Source organism: Alligator mississippiensis, chromosome 9 (assembly GCF_030867095.1).
Source record: "Alligator mississippiensis isolate rAllMis1 chromosome 9, rAllMis1, whole genome shotgun sequence".
Classification (NCBI taxonomy): Eukaryota; Metazoa; Chordata; order Crocodylia; family Alligatoridae; genus Alligator; species Alligator mississippiensis.
Genome location: NC_081832.1, coordinates 19,636,993 through 19,657,418, shown reverse-complemented (window position 1 = coordinate 19,657,418; position 20,426 = coordinate 19,636,993). Strand labels below are relative to the sequence as shown.

At 42.6% G+C, this 20,426-nt stretch overlaps 1 protein-coding gene across 4 annotated transcripts in view; it reads left to right on the top strand.

Moving 5' to 3' along the window:
- Positions 1–16,636, top strand: part of DHX35 (DEAH-box helicase 35) — a 50,218-nt gene extending 33,582 nt beyond the window's left edge. For 3 of the 4 annotated variants that reach the window (XM_019484616.2, XM_059733207.1, XM_019484615.2), the window contains 5 exons: positions 869–998; positions 2,031–2,112; positions 2,692–2,763; positions 8,199–8,337; positions 14,897–16,636. In XM_019484616.2, the coding sequence (XP_019340161.1) occupies positions 869–998; positions 2,031–2,112; positions 2,692–2,763; positions 8,199–8,337; positions 14,897–14,941 (468 nt within the window). In that variant the 3' untranslated portion in view covers positions 14,942–16,636. The remainder of the gene's footprint in view (positions 1–868; positions 999–2,030; positions 2,113–2,691; positions 2,764–8,198; positions 8,338–14,896) is intronic. The other variant, XM_006258021.4, reaches the window with a different exon arrangement.
- The last annotated feature ends 3,790 nt before the right edge of the window (positions 16,637–20,426 follow it).

Here is a 20,426-nt window from a genome sequence, read left to right as displayed (position 1 = left end):
AAGTTAGGTATCTGACTCCCTTAGGCTCCTTTTGAAAACCCAACTTGTTAATGTTCATATTTTGTTAGTGATGTAGGGTACTTAGTGAGCAATGAGGTTTAGTTGAAATCTTAGGCCTTGTCTACACAGATAAATTATATGACTTAAGTTGTGCTGTATTGGAAGGGGAATAAGCTGTAATAATACATGGTAGCTTTTATATAGATATAACTGCATCTTCACTAGGAGTTACAGTTGTAGAAATGTTTCAGGTTTAAAAAATAACTCCCCCTTCAGTCACACCCCAAATGAGGTGGTTGTATACAAATACAAAAGCACTGGGTAGATCAGGTTTTAGAAGACTCTTCAAAGGATTATATTTGTGCCTGTATGATTTTATATACTTTAAAAGGTAAAGTATGAATTTAAAGTGCAGTAGCTATTTCAGAATAATATTCTCTATGGACCGTGTTATACCTGGAATAAGTGTATGACAACATGGAGATCTTCAGAAATAGCTTTTTTGTAATAGTTCTGTATCTAGACAAACACTTAAAAATAAAGTAGAGAAATGTCAACTTATGTTTTAGGGTAGAAAAATACTGACTCAAGCTAGTCCACATGGAGATGAAGCACTTGGATATTGTCCTTTCTTATACTGGAAGCAGTGACTCAAGCCTAGAATAGAAAATAGGTGTTTATGGAACTGGAAGTCATTTGCAGCCAATTAAAGTATGCTGTGCAGTCTGGCAGGTCATAGTTACATTGTTTGCCCATAATTTGGTTTATATTAAGAAAACACTACTTGGAAAACTACTGGATTGCTCTGTTGAGTATGGAAGCTTTTTGTAGTGTTTTTTTTAATTGTTCTTGTATTGTTGCAATACAGCACAGCAAGAGTTCTCAGTGGTGTCAGGAGCACTTTCTAAACTACAAAGGGCTTGTCAGAGCAACAATTGTGAGAGAGCAGCTGAAAAAGCTTCTTGTCAAATTTAAAGTACCGAAGAAATCCAGTGAAGGTAAGAACAATGAGGCTTTATTAATTTCTTACCCGTGGATTTGCCTTGTGAATAGCGTGGAGTGAGTCTCCATATTGTTGATCTGTTTCTGCTCTTATAGTACGTCAATAAATACTTTGTCTAAATGACTTAAACATATGTATAACAACGCTGGAATTTAACAATTGTTTTTTCAACACCAGCACTTAAGTCTATTTTTATCATTAGGGCTAAGTACAGAAAGTTAAAAAGCCCGAGGCTGAATTGATTCAGTGTTTGCAAGTTACTCTAAGTTGCAAAGATTGAACCAGTAAGAAAGTGAACAGATGTTCACTTTTGATTCAGGAAATGCAGCCACATGCCTGCAGTGGCTTAAGCCAGGGGCACTAGAACATGACTCTCTGGCACACAGCCAGGATGGGCTGTGTTCACTTCCTCTTCCTGCTGCTCCTGAGGTCTCTAGGATTTGCAGTCCACAATCACAGTAGCAGGACTCTGCAGGGTTACTCGTCACTTCCTCTTCCTGCTTCCAGGTGCCTTTAGGATTTGTAGTCCACAGTCGCAGCCAGCAATAAGTTTAGCAGGGCAGGGCGCTCTGTACTCAGGGGAAAAGAAGTTTAACCCCCCTCCTTGGTCCCAGACCCTGGGGTTGGGGCTGGGGCCAGGGTTTCCTGACGGGGTGGACGGTGGGGGACAGTGAGCCAGCCCTCACTGATCCAGCTAGGGAGCAGAGGGGCAGGACTGGCCCTGCTCTCTGGAGCAGACAGCCCAGGGCTGCAAAATTCTGCAATGCTGTATATACAATTGTATTATCTCTAGGACACCTCTGTGGTTTTACTTAGTGATTTGATATACTGTGAAATCTGAGCTGTGGAGAAGATACCAGTCTCTTTTCTTAAGGCGCTAAACGGTCTTTCCTGTCAAAGCAGAGTTCATCCACAATCTGGAAGTCGCTTTTAATGAAAGAATGCTGTGTGGGTTGTTTTTTCTCATGGCAGTATTTCAGTTTATCAGACACACTTTAGAGGGAGACTTACTGATTCTCTTCTTTAGGTGACCCAGATCCCGTTTTGAGATGTATAGTTTCTGGATTCTTTGCTAATGCAGCCAAATTCCACTCCACGGGAGCTTATAGGTAAATAGGTTCATTAATTGTTTGAAATTAACCTATTTTTTAACGTGCTGTTTTGAAATGATGATAAATATGCATAGACAACAAACAGGTACTTCTTGAAACACATGTGAATCCTAAGAGAAATCTTGGTCTATTTGTTAAACAATCTCAGAAGGCTTGTAACAGTTTCTAAATGTTTCTTGTTTATCTCTTCTTTTGTTGACTGAATACTTAGAGTTAGCAATCTTGATAAGGGCTTATTAGCAGTAGTTATTAATTAGCTTAGACCAGCGTGCATAGCTATGACATCTCCAGTTCACCTTAAAGCCTTTAAGGCCTTTGTTCTTCTGATGAGAACAAAAATCCATTTAATATAAGATTGTTAACTCCCAGTTCTTCCATTTATGGCTTGGGCCAGACTTGAAGCATAGTCTCTTCATCTGGACAGCTGTTGCGTTAAGTCTGACTTCATTAACTTGTTCTAGCTCTTTCATTGCTTAAATTTATTAGCATTCTTATTGGGGATGGAAGAATGCTAATATGCAAGTGTTAAGTTGACATTTGTGATAGCTGAGTCTGAAACATTATTCTGTCTTCAAGGACCATCCGTGACGACCACGAACTGCACATTCATCCCACCTCAGTGCTGTATGCAGAGAAACCTCCTCGCTGGTAAGTTGGAGTTGCTGTCACTTAGCTCCAAGTATCAAGACATTCTGATTAGTGACATTGATTCTAGATCAGAGTATCAATATATCTGGGAGTTCCCAGAATAGTAGTTCACGGGAAACTTCCTTTGCAACACTATATAGACAGCTCAAACGAAAGTGATTGGTGGAGAGCATATAGAAAAAAGGCATCCACATCAGACCTGAAAGTATTGTGGTGGACATGCACATAGCTTGGGTTGACATGTATGGTTGATATTTATTTATTTATTTATGAGTGTTTTGTGCTGCATTTAAAAAAAATCAGTTAAAAAAAAAGGGAAAGTATTGGGGTGATAAGATAAATGGGTAGTCAGGTACCCCTTCTACCAGGCACCAGAATGGAGATTTTTTGCTGAAAGTAATTTACCACCATATCAGGGTGTCTCTGTGGGGGACTGCCTCCATCCACTATGAATATGATCTTAGTTTATTGATGGGGGGATGATATGGAGATTTATAAAGCTGTCCTCAAAATACCTGGCTGAACAATGTAGGAGAAGATAGTTATTTTTATTAGGCAGACAAGGTTCCTTGGGTGAATTTGATATCTTTTATTAGACCAACCCAAATAGTTGGAGAATAGTTATTAAGCAAGGTTTTGGGTTCAAAAACCCTTCGTCAGGCTAAGGAAGTTTCAGCAGTTGGTGTGTGCTCTTCCTGGATGGAACCTTATGGATGCTTATTTTTATTAAGCATTTTACAATGTAGTAAATATATATAGCTTGCTATGACCCTGTCCTTGCTCCAGGAAGTTTCTAATCCAGAACAGATGAGAGAAGGTTTCAGGTAAAAGGTAGGACTGCCCATATCAAGGTAAACAGAAACAAGTTGATTTAAAGTGTGCTTCTAGTTCAGGTCTGCTTGGGTACTGTGTCTGTATGTATGTTTGTGTGTCAGTGATTTCTTCCTGAAAAGTACTCTGTTAACAAATGAAACTCACCTTCCTGTTTGCTTGGGAAACTCCACGTTGGCTCTTGGAATCGAATGAGATGTTTGGAATCATGCATCATCATGAACAATAAAGATTTTGGAGGCCAAATTATGTTATTGAGTACACCTTTGAATCCCTGGGTCAAAGTTGTGACACCCATACACAAAACGTTCACAAGAGGAACAATTGAACTTAGTGATTAATTCTGTTAATGCACAAAATGGAATAAACTCCAACTTGTTCAATCCCAACTGTGCCAATGTTTTGGGACTAACGAGTGAAATATAGATTTATATTTGCCATGAAAGTCAACACACTGAGTGCAGAACTGTTGAATATACTGGGCCATTTTTAACAATGTCATCACTTACTATAGAGGGTTCTCTGAAGAGATTTGAAATAGTAAAAACAGAGGGTGCTTGGAAGATAAGTGGAAGACTTCTTCAGTCATATGATATGGAACAGCCTGAAAAAGTCATGCAGTGGTGAGTGAGACAAATCAAGCAGTAAGATAGAAGGGAGGATTTAGAATAGTAGTTTTCAACCTTTTTGGAAACTTGAGACACCCTGGATAGACTCACAGTACCCCTTGGAAATACCAGCTCTTAATTTTTGCTCTTTTTTTGACTACAGGAAAATAATAGAGCAGTTTTCCCGTTGCTAAGAACTTGGACCACAACTATGGATTTCTATTTTAAATTTATGTGTTTTTCTTGTGAATCCTGTTTGCACACTAACAGTGCTAACTTTGTGTGGCACCCTGCAGCACCCTGGAAAAGATCTCAGGGCACCCCAGGGTGCTGTGGCACCCTGGTTGAGAATCACTGATTTAGAGGAAAATCCTGAAGAAAGGACAGGATGGGAACTTGGCAGACTCGAAAGTAATTCTCTGCCCTCTCTCTGGCCACCATTAGTGGAGGGTGTGGCGCTTTAATTAAAGCTGCTCTGAGAGCAGCTGTAATTAAAGTGCTACCGCATCTCCAGTATCAGCATCCCCATGTTTAAAAATGGCGGCAAGGGTGCTTGACCTAAAGCTTGCTCAATGACTTTTAGTTCAAGTGCCCCTGCCACCTCTTTTAAGTGCCAGGATACTGATTCTCAAGACACAGGAGGCTGCTGGGTTGTGGCAATTGACACACTCCAGTAGACTAGATTAATTGCATTGGATCAGCCTCTGTGCTATATAGGTGCCTTCTGTGACCTTGGATAAGCCACTTCAGGTCAGATCCACAAAGTGGCTTAGGTGTTGTAGTGTTTTACTTTTAGTTATGCATTCCTATGGTGAAATTCACAGCCCTGAGTTTTATAGATTTCATAGACATGAGGGCTGGAAGGGACCTCAGAAGATCATCGAGTCCAGCCCCCTGCCCCAGGGGCAGGAAGTCAGCAAGGATCATAGGATCCCAGCAAGATAAACATCCATTTGTCTCTTGAAGGCATTCAAAGTAGGTGCTTGAACCACCTCTGGTGACAGTCTATTCCAAAACTTGGGGACTCGGACAGTAAAGTTCTTTCTTATGTCCAGCCTGAAACGGTAGTGTAGGAGTTTGTGACTGTTCGACCTTGTCATCCCTTGGGGCGCTCTGGTGAACAGACGTTCCCCCAGATCCTGGTGAGCACCCCTGATAAACTTACAGGTAGCTACCAGATCACCCCTGAGCCTGTGGTTTTCCAGGCTGAAGAGTCCTATGGCTCTCAGCCTCTCATCATAAGGTCTGTTTTCCTGACCCTTGATCATGCATGTGGCTCTCCTCTGCACTCTCTCAAGCTTCTCCACATCCTTTTTGAATTGTGGAGCCCAAAACTGGATGCAGTACCTCCAGCTGCGGCCTCACCAAAACCAAGTGCAACGTGAGAGTGACGTCCTGGGATTTGCTTGAGAAGCATCTATGGATTTTGCTTGCTTTACTAGCTGCAGCATCACATTGATAGCTTATGTTCATCTTGTGGTCAATCATGACCCCCAAGTCCCTTTCGCTTGTAGTGCTAGCCAGCATAGCACTGCCAAGCCTATAGGGATGCTGCAGGTTTTTTTGTCAAGGTGGAGAACCTTGCATTTTTTGGTGTTAAACACCATCAGGTTCTCGTCCGCCCATTTCCTGAGTTTGTCAAGGTCAGCCTAGATCGCCCTCCTGTCCTCAGGTGTGGACGCTTGTAATGCATGGGGAGACTAAAGCACTTCAAAATGGTATTTTCAGAGCATAGTGAGTAGTCGCCTAAAGTAGGTAATAGGAAACGTAGAAGAGAGGGGTGTCTGTCTTCAAGTTTTGTGGGCTGGAGGGAGGAACCATAATCTACTTGAAATTCAAAGCCCTGAATTTTGTTTGGAGTTGGGCATTTAAACTATTTTTATCAAAATCCAAGGGGCAGTTGTGGCTTGTTTGTTTGTTTTAAAAGCTGCCTTAGGTGATAGTAGTTTCCCTCTCTGCACAGTAGTCTAGTTGTTTAAGCCTGAGGTTCAGTCCCCCACTTCGTGCCTAAGGGGATTCTAACCCATTTACCAATTTTGTAGGAGAGTGCCCTAATTACAGGTCAATGGGTTGTTCTGGAAGAGGGGTACTCTCAACTGAGCCAGTTGAAATTGTTCCACACGGTGTGACATAGTCATTGAGCCAGAGGCAAGGAAAGAGTGAGCAAGTGTGACTCTGGTCTAGTTGTGGGGATGCTGCCCTGGAAGCAGGGGAGACCTGGGTTACAGTCTGTGTTTCAGGAGCCATGCAGATATTTTATCCAATGACAGTATATTTTATGGGGTCACTGACTGACTGTTCTCTCAAAACTGAAGCACTTTTGAATGTAACAGAAACAGAAATCTAGGCAAATAGAGAAGTTGCCAAAATGTGAGCCTTTGGACTTCATATGCTGATGGGATTAGGAGGCAGTTGGGTGTGATGGGGTGGGGCGAAGCTCCTGGAATCTGCCTGTGTGTGTGAACAAATGATCAAATTATATGAAGTTGATGGGGGATGGAGACTTACCATAGAAATACTGTTATGCGGTCATCCTACAGCAAGGGAAAGCTAAGCCAGGGCACCTTTGCTGTGTTTCATTAGCTGCCCTACTTCTCCTCTCACTTGCTGTGGGCATGTAAACAAGTTGCTATACAGCATCTCTTGTGTGGTAAGTCCCTACCTTTTTTAGCTCACTTGAATTCAATTATTCATACCTCAGTCCCTTTGTGAAACTAACCCTTATTATTTTGGTGTCTGCTTTTTTCTCCTGTAAAATAGAAGTAACACACTCCCCTAACTCAAAGGGGTATTGGAAGGATAAATACATTAGATTACAAAGTGCTCTGATACCCAAGAGTAGGGACCATTTTAAATATTTCAAGTAAAAACGAGGATGTTAAATAACCAGCAAGGAAAGGGCATGGGCTATGTATTATCTTAAACTATATGACTGTATTTAAGCTGCTTGCATGTATATGTTGAGATAAAAAAAAAAGCAGTCTTAAGATATTTTAATTGCAATGCTGTTCAGTACACGTTGTAAAGAGCCAAATTACGATTGCTCTTTCCAATGCAAACAGGGTTAATTGAGTTAATAATGTGCTATTATGAGGCTGCAAAAATGCTGTCTGGCTGGAGGATCTATTTTAATAAATGTGGGATGTAGGTGAGCATTTCTCTCTCTCTTTCCCTCTCACACACACACACACAAAAGCAAAGTAATAATCAATGGGTGGAGTGTTTGTCATGTCTAAGACTCCTGCTTAAGTGGGGGTATCATGAATTCCTTAACTGGAATAGTACCTGCATCCAGCATCCCTGATGAAGTTATAGGTTGGCTGGGTGAAGGAACACAGTATGGATTTGTAGATGCTTGTTAAATGACCTCCATAGAGAGGCAGTCTTACAAATAACTTGCTTGCTTGCTTTCTTTACAGGGCTGCATAGGACATAGCAGATTGGTTTCCTAAGCTCTGGATGGTATATGCCCAGGCTTCATGCAGAGCCCTCCTCCATTAAACTTACTCCTAACTAGATACCACCCACCTCTTAGGGCTGTATTATCAGGTTATGTTGTGAGTTGTGCTTAAAGGCTAATGTACTTCGGTTTTTTATCCACTCCTTAGCATGTCTTTTACTTGTACCCTCTTCATGATACTTAAAATCATCCTTAGGAAATGCTTTACGCAAGTATTCCTTGACCTCAAACTGAAAACTAACCATTCCTTTTCCTTGTTACAAGTTTTTTCATCTGTTCTTCCTGGTAGGTTTCTTAAGATTTTTTCATTGGAATTTTTAGAAGTTGTCTTATTGCCCCATACAGTACCCTGAGTGCCTTTGGGGGAATACATAGAGGGCATATAACAAACAATGGGGTCTCTTCCCTGACAGCAAATACTACCCAGACCACTTCATATGTGAAATAAATAAGATGTAGAAAGTTTATATAATCCAAGCTATTTTAATCATTGCTTTTAAAATTGGTTTAATTTTTTCCCATCTCTGTGTTTTCAGGGTAGTCTACAATGAGGTCATACAGACCTCCAAGTACTACATGAGAGATGTGACTGCTATTGAATCTGCTTGGTTATTGGAACTGGCACCTCACTTTTACCAACAAGGAACGGTACGGAATCGACATAGACCCCAAACGGTACCAGTGCCGTATTGGCAGCTCTTGTACTCTAAGCTATAAATATTCGTGTGTGTTATTTTGTTCTACAGGAATAGCAGTGAATTGGGGTTTAAATCGTTAACACTTTTTTATATAAACCAGAGCAAGCAGTTTTTGCTAGAATGGAGAACATACTGTCTTTCTAAATCTGACTCAAAGTTGCATTTCTCAATTTTCAGTTCCTGCAGAAATTCAGCTTTGAGCTATTTTGCACCTGAGTATAGGTATTCAGTATGTCTTCTGTCAGCAGCTGTGACTTTCTGGAGGCTCTGTGTATACAAATTTAAAAAAATCAGGAACTTTTCTGTGTATAGCACACATTTCTGTGCAATTTATTATTTCGAGCAAATAAATGTAAACTGGGTAGATGCATGAGTTGGCCCCTTTTTATTAGGATTTGTTCCCTGGCTCTGCTTCATTTGAAGCAAATGAATCTATGGACCACGCAGTTCTGAAGTCTGTACGCACCATAACAAAGAACTACACTAATTAAAGTTAGGCTGGATTTTGGGGAGGGTTGTTTCGGGGTATGTTTGATTCCCTACTCGCACAAGACTATCTACTGCAGGAGTAGGCAACATTTTTTTGGCCAGAGTGCCGAAAAACACTACAATGCCTACCTTGGCAGGTGCCGGAGTGCCAGTATGCCAGAAAAACAAAGTGAGGGCAGGGGGTACATGGCAGGATGCCCTGCTCCCCAGCCCTGCTGCCCCTTGCCTCCCACCCAAAGACCCTGCCCCCCAGCCCGGGCTTTGTGGCTGTCAGCAGCTACCCCAGCTCTGGGTAGCTGCTGGAGCCCAGGCTGCTCCCAGCAGGGCTTGCAGCATCCCAGATGCCTGCTGGGGGGCAGCCCAGGCTCCTGGCTGGCAGCAGCTACCCATAGCCGGGGCTGGCTGCCGCTGGGACTGGAATCAGCTCCATGCTGGCAGCAACTGCGCACGCGTGGAGCTGATGCCAGAGCTGTGGAGCCCAGCACAGCTGTTGTAGGCTGGCTACAAACAGCTGTGCCGGGCTCCGGAGCCCAGCCACCAGCTCTGTGCTGGGAGCACGGGAGAGACCAGGGTTGCGCTGCCTCGGGCCTCTCCCCCACTGCCTGCTCCGAGGCGCGTGTGCACGTGCTGGTACAGAGCTGATACCAGGGCTCCAGAGTCCAGCGCAGCTGTTTGCAGCCTCCCAGCTGCAGCTGGCCCTGGCTCTGGGTAGCTGCTGCCAGCCCGGAGCCCAAGCTGCTTCTAGCAGGCAGCTGGGACACTACAAGCCCTGCTGGGAGCAGCTACCTAGAGCCGTGGCTGGCTGTGGCATGCCGAGCAAAATGGCCTCACGTGCCATGCTCAGCACGCATGCTGGGGTTTGCCAACACCTGATCTACTGCATGCAATAAACTAAGCAAAATAATAGGAATTAGCCATCTTGGCATGATAGACACCACATTTTCAGACAGGAATGTGATGTCCCCTTCTTCCTCCCCCTCCACCCTGCCACAAAAGTTGGTGCCTTTTTGGCTGAACACAAAATTAAAACATGATTTGTACTAAGCCCTGAAACTGGCAAACTGACTTTAGCCCTAGAACACTAATGGGAGTAAGCTTTACAGGAGAGAGTGATGCCAGCAGATAAAGTAGGAGCAACAAAAGCACTTAGCTGTTAACATCTTCAGAAAGACATGGGGGAAAAGGTGACATTTTAGGTAGCAGGACTCCAGACTACTATTCATAGATTTCATCATTACATCTGTGAACAGCATTCAAATGCAAACTGGTAGTTAGGCAGAACATGAGGGACAATGGCTGAAGAAGCTCATCATAGATCAGGAGGCAACCTGTCGTGTTATTTTGGTTTTCTTCATTCCCCACCTCCCCGTTTAAACCTCCTGAACACCCTTCAGGGATAACCCTAAGAACAGCTTGTAGCAGTTACCTAGATTGTTGTGATGGTCACTGTGGACCACCCTTACAAAAGAGATTTTCCAGTGTCCTTGACTGCCATTGCATGAATTGAGGCCTTTCAAGCATTCGCTAGCTGAGAATACAAGAGTAGCAGCAGGTGGCATATCACGCTGTAGGTTTTATCCACAGAATGTGTGCATGTGAAGCAGAATGCTGTTATGCAGATGTGCAGTCCATCTGTGACTGCATGCTGAAGCTGCTCTATCACTGTGAGGTAGGGAGATATTAAGGTAGCAAAACTGTTGCAATTGTATTCCTATTTCAAGGTTAAATTTATGGTCATTTGACTCTTTTGTATCTCTAAAGGAGCTCACAGAGGTGACAGATTCAGTGCAACAGCTGAGGCCCTCTCCTAGGGCTCAGACAGAAGGGACAATTTTTGCCTGATCTGGCCACAGAAAGCAGCTTATAGCTGTGACTAAACACAAGTGCACAACTGCAGACAGCTTAAAAAATGTCCAGTTGGGAGAAAATCTGACCCCTCATTGCATGAGGTATCAGATGAAGACATTTAAAAATGTAGTGTCTTCTGTAATTTGTGTTTGTGGAGCTCCCAGTTTGTTGCTGTTTTCAGAATGGGAGTGGGGAAAGGGAGCAGAGGAAGTTCAGTCTGGGTTTTTTTCAGCCCCCCACTGGAGGGTGGGGTGGGTGTACTGCAGTTCCCTCTAAGGTGGGGGGGGGGGGCTCCAATTCATGCCCCCCCCTCCCTCAGCACCAGCTGAGGAGCCCCAAGAATGAGCTCCCTCCATTGCCTTTCCTCCTTCCCATTCTGAAAACAGCCGGCACTGGCAGAGAGCTGTGGCCATTGCTATGGGAACCTGGGTGCAGGTTTCCAGCCTGCAGCTAAAGTCCCCTCGAGGCTCCTTAGAACCAACAGTGAACTTCTGTTTTGTCTGGGGTAACATTGTAACTCAGAACGCTTTGCAGAAAACATTCTGAGTTACGGCTGGGAGCTGCATTTCTGTCTGCGCCCTTAATGGCATCTCTTTGTCCCCTTTTGAAGTGGTTGGTTGGAGCTCATTTGTTCAGCATTCCACTACATGTTGCATTGTTATCAATATATAAAGCAATTATATAAGTTGTGTGTGCACGGATGGATGGATAGATAGATATACATACACACAGACCCAAAGTAGTAGAATATATGTGTATATAAGCAGTATATATATGCTAGTGTGCATGTGTGTAAGTATACATATTTATCTTTGGTAGCTGCCACCGCTTTCTGTCAACCTTTATCACAGCTGTCCTTTTAAAGCTGAACTTGAGCCAGTTTGTTTTCATCTACTTACTTTATTCTTATTCTTGGCAACTGTCGATCCTCTGGATCCTCTATTCACTGGCTATTGTAAAAGTAGACTCGCTGTAGAATATAGGCAATGTGTCAGTGACACTGTTGCAAGTTATATCTCAAGTCTGTACACCAAATGTAAACACTGAGCAATGGTGTTGAACAAATAGATACTACATGTGAGATCCTATAAGGAAGAAAGAGTAATTACTGAGTGCTAACCTTAATGGAATCTGAGAGGTAGTAAAGTATGTAGTAGTGTTAAGCAACCTCTTTCTCCTCATCATGAGATCTCCATAAAACTTGGGAATGCAGAGGACACTGTCAATCAGTAAGGCTTCTGTCAATCAGTAAGGCTTCTCACTTCCAAAATGGTATTTCTGGTCACAAACAGAGGGAAGTGCTCCACAAAAGCTAGCGTCTGACGTGGCACTTGCCAAGAACATGAGATCCAAATTCAAGACTTATGTCTGAATTTGTTAAATCAGGGACTTGAGCTTCAGGTTCCCACATCTCTTGTGAGTGTCCTGTCCACTGGGCACTTACCTGTTCTAGGTTGATGTCTTTGTTGTGTGTATGTGCAAAGAAAAAAAAAAAATTAGAAGGGTCTTGATCTTGTCCTGCTGCAGAATAGGGAAACTTCTGAAATCATTCACAGATCAGAATAATTGTTTTTTGTTCAGTGGCAAGATAACTAACAGAAATGTAGGTATCATTTTTTCTGAAGAGAAAGTGAAAAACATGCCTTTATATGCTTAATTTACTTGAGCAAATACAATTACATATAGAAGTGCAAAATGAATAGTCTGATAACCACATGTATCTGATATGAATGAGGGAATCCACTTTTGTATGCATATTTGTGCACTTGACCTTTTGAAAACCAAATCTTTACTTTTCTGGGTGACGCTCATGAACTTTCTAGAGATGTGTATCCCTTTAAAAAGAGAGGTTTGCCATGCCTATTAGACCCTAGTAATATGGAAATGCTCTGAATTTATTTGATAGCAAGTCACAGCAATACAAGGAGAAAAGAACGGTAGTATGGGTACCCCTTCATGAAATGTGTTTTAAGAGATTTTAAAAATGGTATCCAAGTTGAATTATATAATTGCATCCAGATATGTCACGCAGTAAATGCGTTCTTCAGGTAACTGAAGTTTCTCTGCCCCGGATTACATCATGCCCTTGACTTAAGGTAGTAATAACACTACAGGGCAGAACCTGGAGCTCTTTTGTTTCTATGTGCCTCAAGGATGGCGTAAAGAGGAAATGAGGCAACACTGCAGTTGTATCAACACTGCCTCTGGAATCAAACATCCTTGTGACTCAAACATTCTTGTGTCTTATTACATGTGATGTTACAACATCTTGTAATCCAACCTCCCAAAGATTGGGACAGGGTTTTGTTTTAAGCAGGTGTTTGGCAATCTGATATTCAGTGGTTCATCCAGAGGGGGTGTTCCATGTTTAAATGTTCCTTTTTTTTTTTTTACAGTGATTAGCTAAACTGTAAAATTTTCTTATAAATAAGAATAAGCAACTTCATCGTATTATAGGATCTTTCATTAAATCTTGAAGTCCTGTGTACAGTCGCTACAGGGTGAATAGAAAAGGAAGAGAGGTCATTAAGAATAGGAGGCAAGATGTGGGGTGGGGAAAGAATGAAAGCCTTCTTGTGGTTCTCTCCATTCTGTATAGCAGAAAAAAACTGCAGAGTGGAAACAGTGGAAGGAGAAGGATGGTGGCGAGTGGAGAGAATAAACACATTCCTTCGAGGTTTTTGAATATGCTAGGTATTATTACTAAGCCTCTTCAAGGTATTGCCTTCTGGTAATCCCATTCTCTGTAAGATCAGAAACATGCTGGCCATATAATGATGATACAGATTCACAAAGATGCCTGTATGTTAAGAAGTGATCATTGTGGATATCCATGGTGGCACTTGCTGAAGCTGCTGAACATATATATTCATGGGTGCTCAGTGCTATACTCTGTACTAATATGCCCTCAATTCTGCTAGTTCCTGGACAAGTTAGGTTAAAGCCATTTCAGGTATGTCTGTATGTTTCCCTTCAGATTACAAAGTAGACGTTGTCTGTATTGACAGTGTTACCACACCAGTGTGGCTGTAGGTGCTATTTGCTTTGCAGCCATCTAATCCACATATAGGCAGTTGATTATGAACTGCAGTCCTCTGTGAAACAGGCTTTGGTAAGTGTGTACATTAGAATTGACTAGGGATGTTTAAGAATAAGTCAGACTTTCCTGAGTTTAAGGAATACAGATCTTTTCTCTCAATACCAGTAATAGGTGAGTCCAGGGAGATACAGATAACAAGATCTTCTAAAGAGGTACGCTTTGCTGAAATATCCTATATACTTGTTGAAACATACAAATAATGGATTATTAACACTTTATAAAGAGCTATGCTGATTCTCTTACGTGGCCTACAGGTGCCAGAACCTGTTCTACATTAGATACACCATAAAATTATGTGCATGGATGTCAGCAAAAGCACTGCTGTTTGAATACAGCAAGTAAACAATAAAAATAAAATATTTGTTGTCCTGTGCTGAAACAGCTTGGATCAAGATACTGATTATAGAAAGCATATGTCACTGAAATCTGTATGCAGCAGCAAGTGGTTGTAGGAGCATTGGACTCCTGACTCTTAAACAGATTTAAAAAACAAAACTTTCCTGAGCAGGGAGCTACTTACATTCTCAAAAGCTTTTTTTTCCCCCTGTATGGTTTGGTCACATGTATGAGCAGTTGCCTGCACTTCAGCTCTTGGTCATCTTACTTTCTTGATCCTTCCTTTCCTTTGCAGTTTCTCCATGGAATTTTTCCCTATTGTATTTATGGATGAAGTATGCAAAGGACCAACAGAGCTGCAGTTGTAATGCATGTAAATTACTAAATTTTCTAGTTTGCATGTATGCATCTAGCAATTGCACCTGCTGACCTGCTGAAGTTAGGAGCGTAAGATTAAATTTTCTTGTATACATACAAAAGTAGTATATGTATAAATTCAGAGTTTGCTTCCAGTTGCAAATTTTGCTAATACATGTACTTACAAAATTGTGGGACCTTGGGAGAAGTTTGGCATGTGTAGTTTCTAGATTTATTTCTGGAGGAGCTTTGAGATTTATTCGGTGCATTTAAAAAAAGAAATCCTAATTTTTAGTCTGTTGAAGTATTCTGATGCTGGTATGGATTTAACTCAATTTGGGCTTGAAGATTCAATGGACTGCATATACTAAACTTTTTTTCTTTCTTTTTTTTTTTATCTTTGCAGCATCTTTCCTTGAGGGCAAAAAGAGTTAAAGTGGATGACCATTGATTTGAAATGGTTATTGAGCCTTATGACATCAGATGCAGAACCTGCCACTGATTCAAGCTGGCTATAGTCCATTCAGCAGTCAGTTCATTAGCAACGTGACCTTACATCAACTAAATGTTTAAATGCCTGCTAGGATCCTATAGGGGTTTATGCATGACCAATACCTTGTAAACCTAAGTAGAGCTTGCATTGCAGACATCTTATTCCTTGGCCTAATTGACCACTCTTGTTAACCTGGGCATGTTGCTCCTTTTAATAGGTAGACAAATGATCAAAATATTAAGGGGATACACAGGACCACAAAGAACTAAAACCTCTGGGTAGGAAATTGTATCCTTGGAGTGGTTCAGCAGCCCAGAAGAGTGGGGAGCAGGGCTCAGAGAACCCCATCTCCTTTTACTTAGAGCACTGTGAATACTGCTGGCCATATTCCTGACAGCAATGAGCTGGCCCTTGAAACACAATGGCCTGCCCTGGAAACCTTGACACTGTGTTTGACTGGGTCTGACTGCTGCGTTGTTGCTCTGAAGCAGTAGAATCCTTCTTTGAGCCAGTTGAGCTTTCCCTTTGTTCCCCATCACGTAACAGTTGTTTTGTAGATAGCTCTGTGTTTAAAATGTGTGGTTTCCATACATGAGAAGCACTATTCAGCAGTGGGGAAATCTTTGGGCTTCCTGTCACTCAGCTTTTTAAGAAGGGGCTATATTTTTTGATCAGTCTCCTGGGGTATATGCACATGTTGTCAGATGGGGTTCATGCAAGATCACAGGTGAGGCTTCACTTTATTTTCTGAACAAGAGAGAAGGTGCAAACCTCTTGCACACACAGATTTCGGCAAAGGGAATCTCATGGGAATACTGCTTTTGGCAAGATTCAGCAAAGATGAAAATGCTCTGGACTTCCTTAAATCAGGAACATTAAAAAAATACTTTTTATTAAAAGAAAACTTGCTCATTGCTATTGGAGCCCTTCTCTTATCAAAATGGGAGACAGGGAGTTTGTGGCAGCTGCTGGTTTAGCAGGGACCCCAAGATCACCTATCCATAAAGAACTCTACTCCTTTGTGTTTAAGCCATAATAGCTTGGATACCTGTATTTATTTTTCTTACCTTTTTATATTTATTTCTGAAACATGTTGTTTTAAAGTTTTATTTTTGTAAAGAGATTGGTTTGGTGGCTGAGCCTCCTGGGCACACGTTACCAATAATTTTATTTCCATTTTTTTAAAGTATGTAAATAAGCAAATCTTTTTACATAGAATAAATGTTTTCCTCACCCCAGGGCTGCCTTATAAGTCATTTTGAGGACGTTCTTTGCATTCTACCTCCCACAAACCTGCAGAGAAAGCTTGTTCTGTCATGAAATGTGTGGTCTATGCAATGGCTATGTACTGATTGCCAGCACAACAAAGAAATGTTAGCCTCAATATATGGTGCCAGCAGCATGACGCACTGGATTTCCCCATGCCAATCCATCTTTTCTCTCTTTCTTAGAATGTAAGCTCTGTGGGGCAGGTATTGTCTTTGTTTACTATTCATTGTCAAGAACATTGTTGGCACTAAATAAAAATGATCCACTTTGCTATTTTTTTTCTTTGAAGGGGTAGAGAAAGCTGAATACAAAGACTTGTAAATTTTCCATGTTGCTTTGTCCTCTGGAAACATTCTTTAGAAAAATAAAACCATTGAATCAAGACATTTTGAGAATTTATCCCTTCAGCCCTTTTGATCAGCCACTGATGACCATTAGTCATGGTTGCACTGTGCTGCTCTGTATTGTGATGTAGACATGGAATGAACATCCCATTAATCTGGAGTTTCTGAGAACACCCAGTCTACCTGGACTTTGCTCTCCAGAAATGAAAGGTTTAGACTCCTGCCTGATGTATATTTCTCCGTGTTTCAAAATAGTTGATTCTCTTCTTTCCCTTGCCCAGTAAACTAGTAAAGATTCCTGTTAAATTAGGAGCATAGAGATTTGAAAGTTGTGTTGGAATCTTTAGCTGAGCAAGTGAAATAGGTCTGCATAAGAAAACCCAGACTTTCTAGCACAGCAGTGAGTTTTAAATTACTACAATGACACAAAGCCAGAGGCATGGCCAGTTAGAACAGACGCACTTGATCCTGAAGTACTGGGCCAGTAGTTAGTGGTACTGGATGCCTCTCCTTTTTCTGGTTCCCAACATGAGAGAGCTTAATGGAAAAACACAGAGTACAGCCTTTGATTTGCATTTTATTAATGTCGCTTAGGTGTTTGAAACTGAATATACAAAACTTGCTGTAATCACTACTACTACAATCACTTAGCTTTGTAAAATTTGGGCCTAAGGCTTTGTGCTTGATTCATAGTGCTATGTTTTAAATAACTTTAGTTTTAATCACTAGTTTGACTCAGGCTTCACAAAAGACAAAGCCTAACTTTAGCATGAGCATCACTAGTGCTTTACTAGCATAGAGGGTTGCAGAGATGTGAGGATGTTACCAGATCTTCATAGAAGAATTTATTGGAAAAAAATTTAAGATCATTTCTCCAGTGTGGAGATAGTGAAGTATTATACTCATGTATCACTAAAGCTCTCTTACAAAAGACGTTTGCAGTAAAAATTAAGCATATTGTAACACCAACAGTAGATATATGGATCTGTTGCCTATTGAAGTTGAGGTTAAGCAATAGAAGATGCATTTCTGAAGAAGTCCATAAAAAGGTACTGTTAGTATTTCTGCACAAGGCCTTGTATTGATAGACTGCTTTAATTGTCAATGGTAGAAATATTATGAAGCTAATTGGAATAGAAATTCAATAGAGGGTAGTGATTGAAATGCTAATCTCTTCCTAGGGATAAATGGGGGCTGTGGTAAATTGATGGAGAAACAGTCATAGCTGAGACCCATTTTTCAGACAGCCCTGAAGAGGCCTGTAGTAACATAGAAGAAACTCAGGCATGTTAACTTAAGGTGATGCACTTGTTCTTGTTTCTGTAGCTCAGCCCTTGTCAAACACACATCCTGTACTTTAACTAGATCACTGGAAGTTTGTCAGTTTTCTTGTATCTAAAAAAACATGCTAGAGCAGGGTTGGGCAAAATGCGGCCCGGGGGCCGGATGCAGCACATCAGGCCATTCTATCCGGTCCACGGGGCCCCTAAAAAATTTAGAAAATTAATATTTATCTGCCCCTGGCTGCCTGTCATGTGGCCCTTGATGGCTTCCCAAAACTCAGTAAGTGGCCCTCGGTCCAAAATAATTGCCTGCCCCTGTGCTAGAGTGTTTCCTTTGCTTACAGATACTGTGCTTTGGTTTAGTTGAACTCTTTATCCTTGTGCTTGGCTGCTTATAGAGACATGCATACAGCAATTGCATACTTAACCTAATCTGTCTGTCAGGTTACATTGCATTCTTAAGCTAAAGAGTAGTGTAGTGCTAGTATCTGTTAACTTTGAGTGCCTGTTGACTAAAGAAACTCCAGACCCCTGAGGCTAGAATCTCCTCTCCTGTGTTCAGTGGGCCAGTGCAGAAAATGAAAGTCATTTCTTGTGGCATCAAGTGGTAAGAGGCCCACAAAGAGAGAGATCAACAGTATGAGAAGTCCCTTTTCTCACCTGCAACTTTACTTGATGGGAGCCAGACCTGAAAAAAAGCTAAGGTGCATTCAAAAACTATTTTTGCACAAAAAAAATCATGTACCTCCCCACCCTCCACACTATTGGGATGCATGCACTAAGCCAGGAAGCTGATTTTTTGCCGGAGATAGAAACACCCTGCTTTGCTTCTTGCTCCACAGTGCACCAGATGTAACATCACCAGGGATTTGGGTTTTCTATTTCCCATGGAAAAACAGGAATAAAACCACAGATTTTCCCTTTTACCCAAGAAAAATGTGGATTTCTTATTTTAATGGAGAAATACGTGGGTTTTTTTGCTTTTCCAAAGCAGGTGGAGGGCAGTCAGGCAGGGGCCACCAAGTATGTGTATATGGCCACCAGGCAGCCTGGAGAGCAGCTCCATCAGGTAAGTCTGGCAGGGGGGATTGAAGCTCCTGTAGGGAGAAAGGGAGTGAGTTGGGCCAGGCTGTGGCTGTTGTCCAGCCAGGTGGGGCTTGGGGCCCAGGGGCTGGAATGCATGGCTGCAGGGCCCCAGTGGGGAGTGGGACAGGGCCACAGGCATCTTGTCGGGGGGACGGGAATGTAGGGTAGCTCCCTGACACTGCACACACTCCCAGGGAGGATGGGGGCATGTCCACCCAGATCTGTGCACGGGGCGGGGATGGGAGCAGTCTGCCCACTGCAGGCTCAGGTTCCCTGCCCTCTCCAGGGCCGACCCAGTGCGATGGCAGAGGGGGGCCGGGTGGGGAAGCTCCTTGGCAATGTGAGCCCTGCACCACCCTGGCAAGGTTCCCCCTGCTGCCCTGGCAGCAGTAGGGGCAGTAGCGCAGGGCTGTGCCCCTCGTTGCTGCTGGGTGGACAGGGAACTCCTTGCCAGGGTGGTGCGGGGCTCGCAGTGGCAAGCAGCTTCCCTGCCTAACCCCGCAGCAGGCAGACTAGACCTGCCCCTGACTCCTCATGGGCTCTGCTCCAGCTATGCTGCCTGCAGGGGAGGGGAGCCAGGCTCTGCTGCACTCCCTGCTCCAGCCACAGCAGCTGTTGCCTCCCTTGGGTGCCAGCTGGGGCTAAGGTACTGCTGCAAGAGGGCAGGGGCCTGTAGACCTGTGTCCCCAGCCCTGTAACCCTGGTAGCTGGGGGACCCTCTGGTGGCACCAGCATGGGTCATCAGGCTGTGGTGGGGGGGGGGGGTGTCGAGAGCACCAGAAGGGCTGTGGGGCAGTGGTTGGGGAGTGAGGGGGACCAGTAGGGCCAGGGGGCTGGGGTGGGCAGTGAGGGGCCTGGACCCATGTCCTAGTGAGCAAAGGGGGCAGGGGGAGCTCTAATTGTCTATGATAAAAAAAAAACCTTAATCAAATGCCAAAATGTATAGAAATTTAGAATTTTTTCTATTATAGTGATTGAGGCACCAGTAGGCTTCCAATTTGTTTTAAAATTGTAAATATATCAATAAAACATTGTGTTCAACTGATACCTATATATACATAGTGGCGTTTCATTTTAATTGCAGATTTTATGGTTTTTATCAGAGAATGTGTGATTTTAAAAAAAATATTAAATCAGAGAATTTACATTTTTTCCTCTGAGAAAACCAGGATCCCTGAAGATCACTATTCAGGCAGCTGAGGGAGTCAGTTGAGCTCACTGCTTTTTCACTCCACAGGAGTTAACAATTGTCCTGTCTTTTTAATAGCTTTGTTCCATTAATAAAGCTAACTTTTCTTAGGGCAATTTTGTTGTCTGCTAGTTGCTCCTAGTCTCTCTCTTCCCACTAGCTCTTTTTCAAAATCATAGCTCTACCCATGGAGACCAGCCTTTAGCAGCAGCACACCCCAGCTGAGAGCCATTGCAGTAAGTCAAGGCAGCACAACAGTGGTTCTCAACTGG